The sequence below is a fragment of the Lygodium microphyllum genome, chromosome 21, assembly GCF_053477565.2.
Source record: "Lygodium microphyllum isolate KBCC chromosome 21, Lygodium_microphyllum_v1.1.10, whole genome shotgun sequence".
Classification (NCBI taxonomy): domain Eukaryota; kingdom Viridiplantae; phylum Streptophyta; class Polypodiopsida; order Schizaeales; family Lygodiaceae; genus Lygodium; species Lygodium microphyllum.
In genome coordinates this window covers 118,591,947-118,606,351 of record NC_141155.1, presented here as the reverse complement: position 1 = coordinate 118,606,351, position 14,405 = coordinate 118,591,947, and the positions used below count along the sequence as shown (strand labels likewise).

The following is a 14,405-nucleotide window of genomic DNA, read 5'->3' as shown; positions in this document are numbered from 1 at the left end:
TCCCTCTCCTACAGAAGATCAATACCAAGCTTAATGATCAGCTCTTGTCTTTCTATCTTGCAATAAGGGCACCCTCTTTCTTGCCTTTGAGGTATCTTCCACCTTGAGAATATCAACTCCTCCCTCTCTTTCCCACACAACACAAAAAATATGCCCTCCTTCTCACCTTGAAAACACCAACCAAGAGGCTATCACTATCTCTTCTCTCCTATATAAGACTTATCAACCCTTCTTGGCATTGGGGTCCTCCAAAAGGGGGTTGCATCTACCTAAAATTTTAGTGCAGAAGTACTCTCTTCCACTCACCTCCTCTCTAACTAACTAATTGACCATTGGGATCAAAAATTCATATCTAAGGCCTTGAAAGACAATCCCACCATTTAACAATCCCAAACCCATCATTATAAAAGGATGGGATAAGCACTCCAATGCAACAATTCAACACACATACCCTTACTCTAGCCAATTGATGTTGCATCCAACTATCATCATCCAACAATGAGAGTGTGTGTGAATGAGTGAGTGAGTAGAACCTATACCCTAAACCCTAAAACCCTACATCCTACTATCATCATCCAACTATGAGAGTCTGTGTGAATTGAGTGAGTGAGAGTGGATGTGGAATGCAAACGAGGAGTAGTCGTAGCTTCACATTCCTAATGGGCCCCTACCAGCGCCTTAAAACTGCAACTTCTTTAACCACCACTAAAAGAAACTTTGTCAAACCTTCCATCTTGAGGTGCAACAAGTGCACTAAGTTTACTTCCTTTAGTTAATTATTGCAAATAAAACGAAAAGATCCACTCAATTGGATCGGTCCTCTATTTTTGCGGATAAATGTCTCAATCGATTAAAGACATTAGATTAGTGAAACCTAATTAGAGACAATACAAAAACGATTACAAGAATAACTAGTAGGGATTAAGGCAAGAAAACATGAGATTGACCATCAATTGGTCCAATCCACATCTATGCATACAATTTAAATCATGTGATCTAGCTAACTTTATATCCTGGGATTATGAGGGATCGTACTAGAGATGTTATTAAGATTGTGTGTTAAAAGAAGGCCGTTAACTGAAGTTCGAAGAAATGTACTTAAGCTTTCTTAACAATGTACTCTAGTCACAAACTAATTTATGCTCTAAGAATGATTAGAATAAAGCCATGTGAAAGATCAACAAATGGGATAAATTAAGTTAACCTTGGGATCTAAATAGAGACCTTAGAACAACCTCAAAAAGACCACCCAACTTAGTGCAAAGGATTTCAATATAGTAAATTTGACTTACTTGGAATTAGGGAACCCCTTAACTTGCAAAAATATTGAATGATCTTAAATTGAGACCAGGATTATTGAATAAGCAATCCCTAATTAATAGTTTTGAAACTTGGAGACCAAAGCTAATGCTAAGATATTGGAAAGGAGTAGCATAGATGAAAATAAAGTTTAGTAACACCTCAGATTTCCTTGGAGTTTAGTACTTAATGTCAAGTTTTGTGCTATAAACTTTAGGCTCTTTCAACTAGTGCTTAAAACTCTACATTCCTCCTTGAGTAAACTAATACTTAGAAGAGAAATGCCTATTAAGGCTTCTTAGTACTTTAGAGACTCTTAAGAGTAGTTCAAATTAAATAAGGTCTATTCGAATGTGAATATGAATCTCAATGTATTGCCTCTAGACTCTCATTGGAACACTCTTCGAATGTGTAAAGTTTGAGACACTATACTCTCTTGCTCCAAAGCATTCATGATTAAGTTTTGATGCATAAAGAAAGGATTGTTATCACTTAATGCAAGCACGCCTTGTGAGGGCTTGCATACTATTTTGAATGCCTTGAAAAGGTTGTTTGACCATTCTTGGTATATAATGTCTTTTAGATACACAATGGAACATTATGTGCGCTTATTGCCATACAATATTATTTTCAGCAATTGCATGTAGCCCTAGACCTTGGGGGGACTCTCACCAAGAGGCAAGTTTTTCCAATGCAACGATGACGCCTAGGATGAGAGGTCATCCAAGGAGGTGAGCTTGGCTCCTATGTAACTATGGAAACTAGTGGGACTATAGTCATGTGGTACGCCTACAATTAGTCCTACAACATAGAAAAAGCTTGGTAAGTCCAATGTATTGATATCAGAAGGCCCAATTCTAGATAAAACCCAAGATGAAACAAAGCTCACAAGGGTTCGGTATCCAATGGTTTGATATCCCCTAGAGGGGACATGTTGTAGAAGCAATACGAGATATTTTCAAGAAATGTTTTTTAAGGATTGATTTCCAAGTGTTTTCTTGAACATGTTTAAATTATGTGAGGAACCAATGTAATGGAGAATTAAAGAAGTTATTTTTATGTCTACGGTGTAATGGGACCTAATAAGATAACTAAAGAATGTCTTGGCAATGTGAGTGGAAAGCAAAAAAGGGTTGCCAATAATGAATACATTCTATGGAAGGATGGACCTAATTAGTCACATGGCTTTCTAAATCGCATTAGGATAGGGCTAAACAAATACAACCACCTAGGTAAAAGAATTAAAACCATAGGTAACACTATGTTAAGGGGGCAATGTGACACTAGGCTTCAATAGAGGAGTTGACGTTTAGCTATCTTCCTTTTTCACACTCTTTGAATCAAGTCTAATGTTTATCCCACTCTTTTCTTTTATTTATTGTGAAGTTAAAGAAGCATTCGATTGTTATTCGAAGAACTATAGAAACATGGGAGACTCAATTTGATCCTTGCAGGTCAAGGCTATAATGTTTCCTAGCAAGGTAGACTCGAAGACTACCCCACACCAATTAATTTCCATGCATTCCACGGGATCAAATCACACTACTTAGGGAAAGGTGTCCAAGCAACTTCTAAACATTGCCTCCTCTAGCCTAACTAAGACATATAAGTTTGATGTGGCCACCGCTATTGCCAACTCTCTCCAACTTTGCTAAGCACAAAAGCACTTTGGCAAGTGAGTCTTTTAAAACCTTATTCTTACTTCCAAGTGGCAAACATATGGATGCAAGTATTCATTCAATAGGCTCACCTCCTCAAGTGAATGGGATGGTGATGCCAAGACTACTAAGAAAGTCTATGGATTCATTTTGTTGATAATAGGCCAAGATTTTAAGTCTAACCATCACCCCGAGGTGTTAGCCTTGCACCATAGGAGTTGATGAGAAAGATTAGAAAACACTCACTACTCATGTACATGAAGAAATCTTTATACAAGGGTAAAATATAATGTGAAACAACCATTGTTGGAGATAGGCTGAGAGAGAAACAAAGGAGAAGCAAACTGTGAAAGAGGGGCGAACTAAGGATAGACAACTACTGAGAGAGAGAGAGAGAGAGAGAGAGAGAGAGAGTGTGTGTGTGTGTGTGTGTGTGTGTGTGTTCGTACGCGCACACACAAGCACACTCGTACGCGTGATTAGGGGCATTGCACAAGCCTAGCCTAAGTGTTAATACATAGCTTATTGTATGGGGATGATAATGTTATCTTAGATTCATTTACAATAGCACCTAAATTCTTGACATATGTTTGGCACAAATGAAGAATAAGTAACACTACAGAGGCTTTGTGTGAGACTAGGTAAAAATAACACTTTACCTTTTAACAAGAGCCCCATAGAAACGATTAGATTAGATATACATCTACGCAACTAGAAAGACAAAAGTGCAAACTATAATTCCATGAACCATGCAGCAAATTATTGTTGTTTGATACTGTATTAACACTAGCACAAGATGTGGCAATGGGAAGGTTAGCACAAGACTTTTCAACACTTGGCATGTTCAAAAAACAATGTGCATGAATGCAATTCCAAAAACCATGCACCAAATAATGGTTGTTTAACTTCTCTATTGATCAAAGGCTTGGTGGTTTTGCCTCTAGCACACAAGAAGGAAACCACTAGAAGAGCATGATGGTCCTGAGCAAATCCTATTGTAGCTAGCATCTAATGGAAAGACCTTTGACCATGATGGCAACATGTATGATTCAATACAAGTCATTTGCATTGCATGTCATCATCTACATTATTAAGCTTGGAACTAGCTAGGGGACTTCACCAATATACACATGATTAAGCTTGCACAAGATGAGTATCAACAAATTCACCCCTCTCTTTACAATCTATAGATCGCCCAAACCTTGAATTTGACTAGCCCAAAGCCAATTAAGGGATCAAAATAGATATTTGAAGTTGAATTTTGAGAGGATATGGATGAGCTCTTCCCCCGAGGCCCCAATTGATAGCTCTAAATAGACCATCCCGAGGAGTTAACAAACAACACAACCCTACTCTAATCCACTTGAGATGCCCACAACCCTTCAAAAACAGGCTGCCCATCCATTTCATCCAGTTGAGTCTATTTTCATTTGACTCAGATGCCCAACCAATTGGGCATAGATGAGAGGGGCCATTGATGACACCATCCTATGATGGATATACTCCACAACCAAGGTGTGGCTTGACACAAGATATAAGGAGTTGCTCATGGATGATAGGCCCACAATCACTCTTTTCATTTATAGCTCCACCTAGATTTCTCAATCAACATGCAAATGGAAGAAGATCTGACCTGAACAGTTGAAGGACAAATATATTTGCTGGTTGAGCGATTAAGAAGTCTATCAACATTCACAAGCCATCCATAAACAGGAGGCCAAGCAAGTAAATTCAGTTGAACAAGAGGTAGGCGTTTTTAGACACAAGCCACAATGATTTGATCTTGAATATCTATAAACACACAATGTAGATGTGCCAGCTTTGATAGAGATGCCATATAAATGTGAAATACCAGCTCTCATAGAGATACAGGCATACAGAATGTGAGATATTGCTTCAAAGAGATACATCAGAAGTGCCACCATAATGTATCACAGTTCTTTACCACGGAACTGCTTCAACACCTTAACAATAACTGTTACCCTCAATCCCAATTCACCACACATCAACGTCAATCACCATATTCTGAAGAAACTCTTAAGTGCCACACATGCTCATTTTGGTGTGGCAATTGGAATGACAGCAGCAGACGGTTACACTGGTGTCAGTTCAACTTCATTAACACGAAGATGCAATCCACTCTAAAATATGGTCTCAAATGCAACGAACTTCACAGATTCAAAGAAATGTTCAGACCAGTTTAAATGAAATTTATAAATTAAAGAATTACATCAACTTCCATCCTACAATGAAGCTGCTATCATTTGCCTTTCAACAAGAGGCTTTAATCCCCCCATAGGAAATGGGACTGTTCAAGACAACTCAAATACAAGTATGCAGCCATGCCTAACCTGAAACTCTTCCATACGTAATCTTAGCTTAAAGAAACGGGAACCCAGTGCACCTTACAGCACACTATCTAGAAACCAAGCTTACGTGTACAGTGCTCTGAAAGGTTGGCAATTACAAAACCAGCAAAAACCTGTAAAACGAAATACTCAAATCAGTGTAGGGTACAGTGAACATCTAGGTGTTTCTGAGAACAACAACCGAATTGTTATTAAGGATGCCAACTCAAGAAACCTGGGCAGAACCAAGAATGTAGATTGCTGAGAAGTGCCTCCCATGAATAAAAATATCAGCAACCATTGCCAATGGTATTGTTAACGACATGCCAAGAGTGGCAACCAGAGGAGTTGTCCAGACAACTGATAAAGCCCTGTGCAAAAGTAAGATGTTTCTGATCAGATATGAAAATGAACACAGATCACGATGGTAGGAAAACTGTCATCCAACAAAAGCATATTTGGTTGCATCTTACCAAAAGTAGTCAGAAAGGACACTGCCAATAAAACCGTTAGCCAGTACAACCTCATCCACTTTGGCTGAATTTGGGATGCTGAACTTCGGTTCTAGATTAAGCACGGTTAGTGGCCAAACTGTTGCACAAAACCATAAACTCTCTAGTCAGAATTTTTGTTCCTATAGAACTCGCCGATTGTAAAGCTCTCTCACAGGGAGTGCAAGCTTTTTAAACAACATGCAACGCAAGAGAAAGAAAAAATACTATCGTTACAACCCACTTTTTGACCATTAAATGACACACTATAAGGCCATTTTTAATGCCCAATCACTTGTGTCAATTATGTATCAGTTTCAGCTGGAAACAACAAACCAATGGTGCTTGGTCGACCATGTCTATTCTAAGTCCACAAGCCAGTCTTCTCTTGGAATTGTTTATAGGAAGCAAGTTGGCAATCCTCACATGCCAGCTTTAAGAATCATAAGATTCAAGCAATGAAACAAATTGTATACAAAGTCAAGAAGGAAACTGCCAATGTTCAAACAGAACTAGAGAAGCTAGGAGAGGCCACTTGAAAACAATACCATGAAATAACCGCCATGTGCATCACATGTTCTAAATAACCTTGCACATTTGATTAATAACTTAATCAAATGTTATCAGCAAGATTAAAGCATCTCAAAACTTCACATCCCCATGACACAAGCCAAGTCTTTCCCTGACAATTGCACTCGAATTATTAAATTGATTGTTGGCCTTCCTTCAATATAGACGTACCAAGCTAAAAAGGAGCATTTCTCATTAACATTGGTTACCTCATTTAAACAGCCCCAAAACTCAAACTTTAATGCTAAAAAAAGTTTGTGTCCCATAACTAAGCTCTCCCAATTGGTTGGTTCCTCATCTATAAATAGATAGTGTGCTTGGTTCCTTGGTATCCCATTCATTCCAGCCATCCTAGTCATCAAGTCTACACCACCCTATGGCTGCCCGCTCTTCTCCAACTGCTGCCACGCCGCCTCCAGCCCCTAGCAACCTGCAGACAGCTGCTCCCCAGCCCTCAAGAGTACATAGACTGCTGCATTTTGATCAGATCTGGTGACATCAGTGTTTGGCCCATCTTTCCAACCTGTCCAGCCTGTGTTTTCTGCTCCTACAGTCGAGTGACAGGCTGCTCTTCACTCTGCACACTCCATACAGACTCCACATGATCTCCAGCCCCTGATTTGACCTTTCTAGCTGCCACCCTGATCAGATTGGTGACTAGGCAGCCACATTTTTGTCTCAATTCAGATCCTACTGCTGCTTCCCTACACTTTGGAGGTCTCCATCAGACTGACATACACTCACACACGCATGCGCTTTGCTTCATGCCTGCTCCAACTGGTGGTTACAGCACTCAAGATCCATCTCCAATGAACATCACACTCCGACTACTCCCTCACCCTGATGCCATGAGAATCAACTGCTGTTGAACAGCTCCACCTTTAAGCATCTTGTACACACATTCATTCGTTTACAGCATTCATTCAGTTACTTCAGAGTTATCTTTCTTCTCTGTTCGTGTTTTTGCAGTTTTGTTTGAATCAGTGTTTTAATCATGTTCACGGCATTGTGGTACAAGATGAGCTTGATCACATTGAGCATAATAAGACATGGCAGTTAATTACATACCCACTCAAAGATTATGGTGTGAAGTGGGTCTACAAAACCAAATACATGTCTAATGGTACCTTCAACAAGTATAAGGCAAGGCTTGTTGCCAAGGGCCTCACACCTAAGGTAAGCTTGGATTGCTCAGAAACTTTGGCTCCGACCACTCACATGTCTACCATTCAAACCATGTTAGCAATTGCAGCCCATCATCATTGGCCTGTGTATCAGATAGACATGAAGTCTCCTTCCCTCAATTGTGTTTTATAGGAGGAGATTTAGGTGGAACCTCCAAGTTTCAATATCCTTGGCAAGGAGGATTATGTGTATCTCTTGCATAAGGCTGGCTTGATCTAAAGCAAACTCCTAGAGCTTGGTATTAGCAAATAGACCAATTCTTCCTCGAGTATGGCTTCCAAAGATTTGATCATGAACCCAACCTTTACTTCTAGTTGGATGGTTAAGATTGTATCCTCATCATCCTTTATATGGATGACCTCGTCTTGACATGTACCATACATAGAAGATGAAGTGTACATGAGAGATATTGAGCCACGAGTTTGACATGACCAACCTCAATCTTCTCCACTTTTTGATTGGTCTTGAGGTTTATCAACTACCTCAAGGCATCTTCATTTCTCAACATAGGTACAACTCCAACCTTTTGATAAAGCTTGGCATGGCTTCTTCTAAACCTATTTCTTGCCCCATAAACACTAAGTCCAAACTTACTTCAACAAGCTATCCCCTTCCAAATGCTACCCACTATCATTGCCTCGTTGAGTCTCTCGTATGGCTTATCCATACTCAACCCAACGGTTTTTGTGGTAGCCTTGTTTTCCTTTATGAGGACTCCCTTTAGGCTAGTTGGCAAGCCACTCTCTACATCTTGTGGTATTGTCAAGGGACCCAATCTTATAAGACACTGCATCAAGAGGGAGCCAACTGCGATGGAGTGACTCAGTTTGGGCTGGTGACATCACTCTTCTCATTTGACTACCAAAATAGCCTTCTCTCTTGGATCCGGTGCAGTTTCTTGACGTAACAAGAAGTAGCCTACCATTGCTCTTTCATCAATGGAGGTAAAGTATCGCCATTGTACCCTACCACCCAAGAAGTAATATGGCTACACTTTCATTTGAGCCCGCAGCAGCATAGATATTATGTATTTAATTTTTGGTTTTTTATGAAACGAGGTTTACATAATACAAAGACATAAAAGCCAAAACTACTTAAAGCATCCCATTCGCCGTAAGCATCTGGATAATTGGGAATGTGACAGGGCATACCCAAAAGCCCTAAAAAATGCATTGGAAAAAAAGTCATATTTACACCTTTATTCTCTTTATTGTGTGTGGTTCTTTGCATTTTACGTGCTTGTGGAGATTGGTTTTCCTCAAGCCAGACCTACTTCACTTAGGGCCAACAACCAAAGTGCTCTTGTTCTCACAAAGTTCCTAGCATTTCATGTTCACATGAAGCACATTGAGATTGAGTAACACTACATTTGAGAGTGGATTTTGAAGTTCAAGTTGGAGGTGGTTTATTTTCCAGCAGCAGATAATGCAGTGGACATCTTCACAAAGTCATTATCTTAGGCTTCCATGCTTCATCATATGCATATCCTTGGCCTTTAGCCACTCCCAAGATCTAAGAGGGGGTGTTAGCATTTCTTGTACGAATATCATTCATCTCCGGGTTGTGAGCTCCATCAAAGTCTACTGGAGACAAGGACTCCAGCAACCTTTCCTGCATGGGCCTTTCAGTTTCCAGCTCAATCAGTTAGTTCCTAGCTGCATTCACACTGTCTAGTGTGGAGAGCATTTCATTTGTAGCCACATGGCATCCTGGCAGCTGCTTTTATGCAGGTTGGCCAGGCATTTATGGTACCAGTAACAGGTCCATCAGCATGCTCACCTTTTCTAGCAGCTGGTCCGCCAGTTTTGGATGTGCTCAGCTGTAAATAGCTGCCAGCTACGGCCTGCCCTCTCACTCAGTTTCAAATTGCCTCCACTACCCATTTCAGCCTGCTGTTTCAGCATCTCTCTGCCCATTCTGGAACCCTCACCAACACATACCAGTAGTGTACAGGGGCTGATCAGGCCAGCCTTGTGTTCAGGTTCCTCAGATCAGTGCAGTCCTATTCCTTCATTCTCTGCATTCATCTTGTCTCTCTCTTCCCTTCTCTCTCCATGTTCATGATTCTCCTTCGTGCATCTCATGGGGGTTGCAGTCCATTCAAAAGGGGGTGCACTCCATTCAGAAAAGCTCACCAACTATGTGAGTTAAGTGATGAAATCCTCCACTCATGGAAAGTGTACTCATAAGTCCAAAGCATGACCTTTTAAGTGATTCTGATTCTGTCCATTCAAGATAACTTCACCTGCTAATCAAGGGCACTTGTTCGTTGCAAGCATGCAAGCCTTCTGTAAGTAGGGGCAATTTCATGTCAGCCAAACAAGTTGACTCATGTCATGCATGAGCAATAACTTGTGTGAGAGTATTCAGAGAGTGAGTGTGCAAAAGACATTGGCAGGTCAATTGTGGTTTAGGCTTGTGAGCCTGCCTTTTCAACAGTGGACAAGTGCACGGGAATTGCTGCATGGCTGCTTGGATATTGCCAGCCTGCATAGGGTGCTTTCAGTCAACATCTCCTGTAAAATTGCAGCTAGTGTGTCAGTTTGCCTACAACTGCATGGGACCTGGTCAAGAAGTCTCCAGCCTGCAATTTCAACTGAATCATGCAGCCTGGTTGAGCATAAGTCTGATCTCAAGTCTCAAACTCGCTTGATTGTACTTTGACCTGCTAGATCTGCACATTTCAGGCAGCCTTCAAAAACCTATTGTGAGCATGATAGCATAATCGGCAGCATAGTACCCATGTCTCCGTCATTTGTCTTTCTTGCCTTCAACTTATTCACAGCATTTTATTTAGTTCTACAATATTGAGATGTTAACATTGCAGGCTCACAGTGGCAGAGCCAGATCAGCAGTCACACTTCTGTATTCTCAGTCGCAGTAGCTAACCAGTGCAAGGTGCAAACAATACAGAAAACTAGATCTCTACCACAAGCCCAAGTCTCTGCCACACAAATCTTTGATCCTGAGCTATTTTAACGACTTAATACTTTGGTTAAGATCATTCATAATGATCTCTAGAGCACAATCACTAGAGTACAAACCTCTCAAAAAAAAGGCATATTTGACGTCAACCTTACATTTATAAAAATGAATGAAGATGCAAAGAAAGCAAGACCACATGCAAACACAACTTCATACTATAAAAAATTGTTCATTATTAGGCTATTGCAGGCTTCAAGGTTGGAGAGGAGGCAGTTGCCTGCCTGCATAAGGTGTGACCATGACTCTATATTTTTTGCTTAACCTGAACATGCAAAGATTGTACATCTTTACACATCAAACAATCAGATCCATGATGTCAGAAAACCCCCATGTATAGTGGGAAACCACTTGTTTCTAACCACCAGTTTCAATACCACTGTCAATTAAAATGCACTGGAGCAGTGCAGCAATTACAAACTGAGGCAATAAAACTGACCTCACCTAGCCACCACAGCGCTATGAGTGTGAAAAGACCAATGTAGCCGAATACCTTTTGCACATCAACACTTTCACCCTCTTTTCCAGCAAACTTTTTCAAGAGCACTGATGCATCCAAGCATTATATATATCGTATTAAAATGGGAGATAACACACAAACCCTTTGTAACAGATGGACAGCTATGAAGTATACAAAAACTATTACCAGTAAACAACCCATATGAAACAGCTGATAGCAATCCCAGAACATCTCCAGCAAGTGAGTGTTCGATTGCCCTGGAGAAAGTGCACCTATGAGGAGAATCTAACATTGCAAGCATGGCAAACCGTGCCCGAATGGAAACATACTGTCACAAAATTTAAAAAAATCACTTACTCATTTGTTGAGTCATTAGCATCATCTGCAGCCCACGTCTTACCCAGTGTGGTCATGAAGACGCCCGTGATACTCACAAAGACTGCAATTATTTTACTGATATTCAAAGTATCTTGACCCAGAAAGGCACTGAAGAAGAGCGTAAAAAGTCCTGAAGTTGACGAAAGAATTGTTGTACTAGCAACACTAGTGTTAGCGAGAGCCGCATTTGATAGATACTGGCATCAAAACAGACATAAAGCAAAGTGAGGCATAACAAAGCAAACCGTGACTCCTTGATGGTAAAATAAACACCCTTTACCTCTGTAAGAAACCACAGTGGAGCTATACAAAAGCTATTTTTTGCTAAATCCCAAGAGCTTAGCTGCATTGAGCTCTCTGGCTTAAGAGTCTCCATATTCCCACCTGTTTCAGCAGAATCCGCATCATCTTTCCTCGACATAAGATGCTGCAAATCTGTATCAGACCCTTTGAGAATGCCATTTGCTTTCAGAGGGGAAACAGGAATACTGGCATTTTTTATACAAACAATCTCAATGGAGGAATCTCTGATGGCATGTCGCGGATAATAGTGCTTTTTAACATGGAAGTACACCCAATCCTTGATTGCGGCAACTGGAAGGTAAATCACCATGAGAGATGCACCAAGGTATGTAAGGACAAATGGATGCCTGTATGCTGTAAATATGCTCTGAAATTCCACGATCAGGAAATGAGTAGGAAGACAAAAGACCAGAGAGTTGAGCAAAGGCAACTTAATGCATGCATGTACTCATAAATAAGTTGATGTAAAAGACAATGTATGTGAGAGTCATGTCATTCTAATAGAATTACAATAATACAATGATTATCTAGGATTCAATCTCATCCTCGATGTGATGGAATCTTGCCAAACTATCTACTTCAACATCTGTGAAAGAGAGCGGATCACCCAAATAGCAATAAGGCATAGGCCTTGATTTGACACAGGCTTTCTGTCTGGTAGCAAAGGCTTGAGGAGAGTAAAGCAGAAACGGAAACAGTACCTGTGTCACTTCGGCGGATGTCACCCATATGACTACAACTGAGGCAATAAGCAGCAATCCCGCATTGTATTTCCAGCCCATTGAATGGCCTTGTGCTGGAGATCTGGACGCGAGCTCAGGCTACCAAATTACAACGCTCAGCAATCGATCTTGGACCGCCAAAATCTTGTGATAGACTGATCGGAACAGCAGCCCTGGCAGTCCAAATGCACCAACCCTCTGTTGCAGGTTCTGTCACCAGCAAAGCCTCAGACCTCCTGTCGATGCAAAATCAAACATGGACTGCCGAAATTTTGTGATAAACTGATCGGACCAGCACCCCTGGCTTCCCAAATGCATCTCTCTCTGTTGCGGGTTCTGTCGCCCACGAACCTCACGCCTCCTCTTAATGCAGAATTATGCCTGGTGCGGACGAGAGGAGAGAATCTCACGAAGACAGGAACATAAGGAGCCTCCAGTTCTGGGGACCACGCGAAAGGTCAGAGGAAGGATGGATGCAAAAAACACACAGCGGAAGAAGAAGAAAAGGGCTGAATTGGCAAGAAGTGAAGAAGACGGGAATGGATCGATCGACAAAGGGGAGAGATTGAAAACCTGGAGGAAAAGGAGGACAGAGTAAAACCAAGTCTACAGGACGCCATAGCCCTCTCTCTCTCTCTCTCTCTTCGGATCTTTCCTAAATTCCTACCACGAAAAATAATACTACCCCCTCCTCTCTCTCCCTCTTCTCATTTCCCAATTCCAATTCCAATTGCTTTTAAACAGACTGCGGGGGCAAGCCTGAAGGGGGCGAGAGAGGGGGGACTTTGGAAATTGGGCCGGAGGGGGAGGAGGAGGAGGAGGAGAGAGAGAGAGAGAGAGCCTGGGCACATGGGCTCATTTGTCTGAGGACTTTGGGCCGGAAAGAGAGAGCGAGCGAGAGAGAGAAAGCCTGGCCGCATGGCCTCATTTCTGTGAGCTTATGGGCACATGTGGCATTGAACTCTGGTGGAACGTTACAAGAGGCTACTTGAGATATGGGCACATGCCTTGGAGCTTTCTATTAGGTAGCCCCTTAAGATATGGGCATATGCCTTGGAGATTTCTGTTAAGTCCAAAATCATGATAAAAAGATGAGTGGGTGGTAAACAATTGGGTTTGCTAGACCTTACATGTCACCTACTTGATTATACACAACAATGTTATTAGTCAAGCAAGTCCGACTACATTCCAACCTAAACTGCATAGCGGTGTCCTTCCACATCAACAAAAGGGAAATGGAACCATGCCAAACCTTGCCCATGTGCCCAAAGTGAGAGAGTATATGCCCATGTGTGTGACACATCGAGTTGGGGCTTCACATGAAGAAGCAGAACTACACCCTTGACATTAAATGCTTCAAAGATCTATCATTTGCCTAATGCACGACGCCCAACTTTTGCAAAGTTTACCTCTATGAGGTATGGTTTGCAAATGCAAGCTATATTACTAAATTCACGACAAATGTCTACAAATACAATGCTGAAACCCGGCTAGAACACCGTGGTAGACCTATAGAGGACATCATAGCAAACCTCGAGGAAGAGAGGAAGCCAAAGCTTGGAAATGCAAGAGATTCAGAGAGTGCTAGCCTTAACAGGCAAGAATCGATCGGAGAGTGACAGAGCGTTAGGAGGGGACCTCACACTGAGCGAAGCGGTTGCTAGACAACACAGCAGCAGAGCAAAGCACTGCAGCATTAGCAACATCGCTACTAACAGGGTTAGGGGTTAACCAAGGCTCTAAGAGCCAATAAAAAATTCTTATGGTGGCAAAGCAACTAACTTAGTCAGGTGTAAACAAATTTAAGGTTCCCCCCCTCCCCCCTTCTGGGGATTTTTGGAGGGGTAGGCTATACTAGCTGGTTAATTTTTAATTTAGTAAAGTTGGAACTTGGTTTTTTTTTATATCTATGATTGATAAATGCAAGAGGAGGCTATAGTGACGTTAATTTTTTATTTTGAGTAAAGTTGGAACTTGGATTTTTAATATATGTGATTTGTAAATGAAGG

The 14,405-nt window shown here is 41.3% G+C and overlaps 1 protein-coding gene across 1 annotated transcript; it reads right to left on the bottom strand.

Annotated features, from left to right (window-relative positions):
* Window positions 1-5,129: 5,129 nt before the first annotated feature.
* Window positions 5,130-13,252, bottom strand: LOC148018481 (EamA-like transporter family). The gene is made up of 9 exons (XM_087661307.1): window positions 12,970-13,252; window positions 12,376-12,835; window positions 11,652-12,041; window positions 11,351-11,568; window positions 11,180-11,250; window positions 10,978-11,079; window positions 5,779-5,896; window positions 5,541-5,676; window positions 5,130-5,439 (listed from the first exon to the last, which is right to left on the bottom strand). The coding sequence occupies exons 2-9, from the start codon at window positions 12,454-12,456 to the stop codon at window positions 5,377-5,379; spliced, it is 1,179 nt and encodes a 392-aa protein (XP_087517433.1). The 5' UTR covers window positions 12,457-12,835; window positions 12,970-13,252; the 3' UTR covers window positions 5,130-5,376.
* Between the last annotated feature and the right edge of the window lie 1,153 nt (window positions 13,253-14,405).

Excerpts from the sequence above, each read along its gene's own strand:
- LOC148018481 (XM_087661307.1), bottom strand. The coding sequence starts at position 12,456 with ATGGGCTGGAAATACAATGCGGGATTGCTGCTTATTGCCTCAGTTGTA. Across the intron at positions 5,897-10,977 it reads CATAGCGCTGTGGTGGCTAG|TTTGGCCACTAACCGTGCTT; the intron begins GTGAGGTCAGTT and ends TTTGTGCAACAG. Across the intron at positions 5,440-5,540 it reads ACATTCTTGGTTCTGCCCAG|GTTTTTGCTGGTTTTGTAAT; the intron begins GTTTCTTGAGTT and ends TTCGTTTTACAG.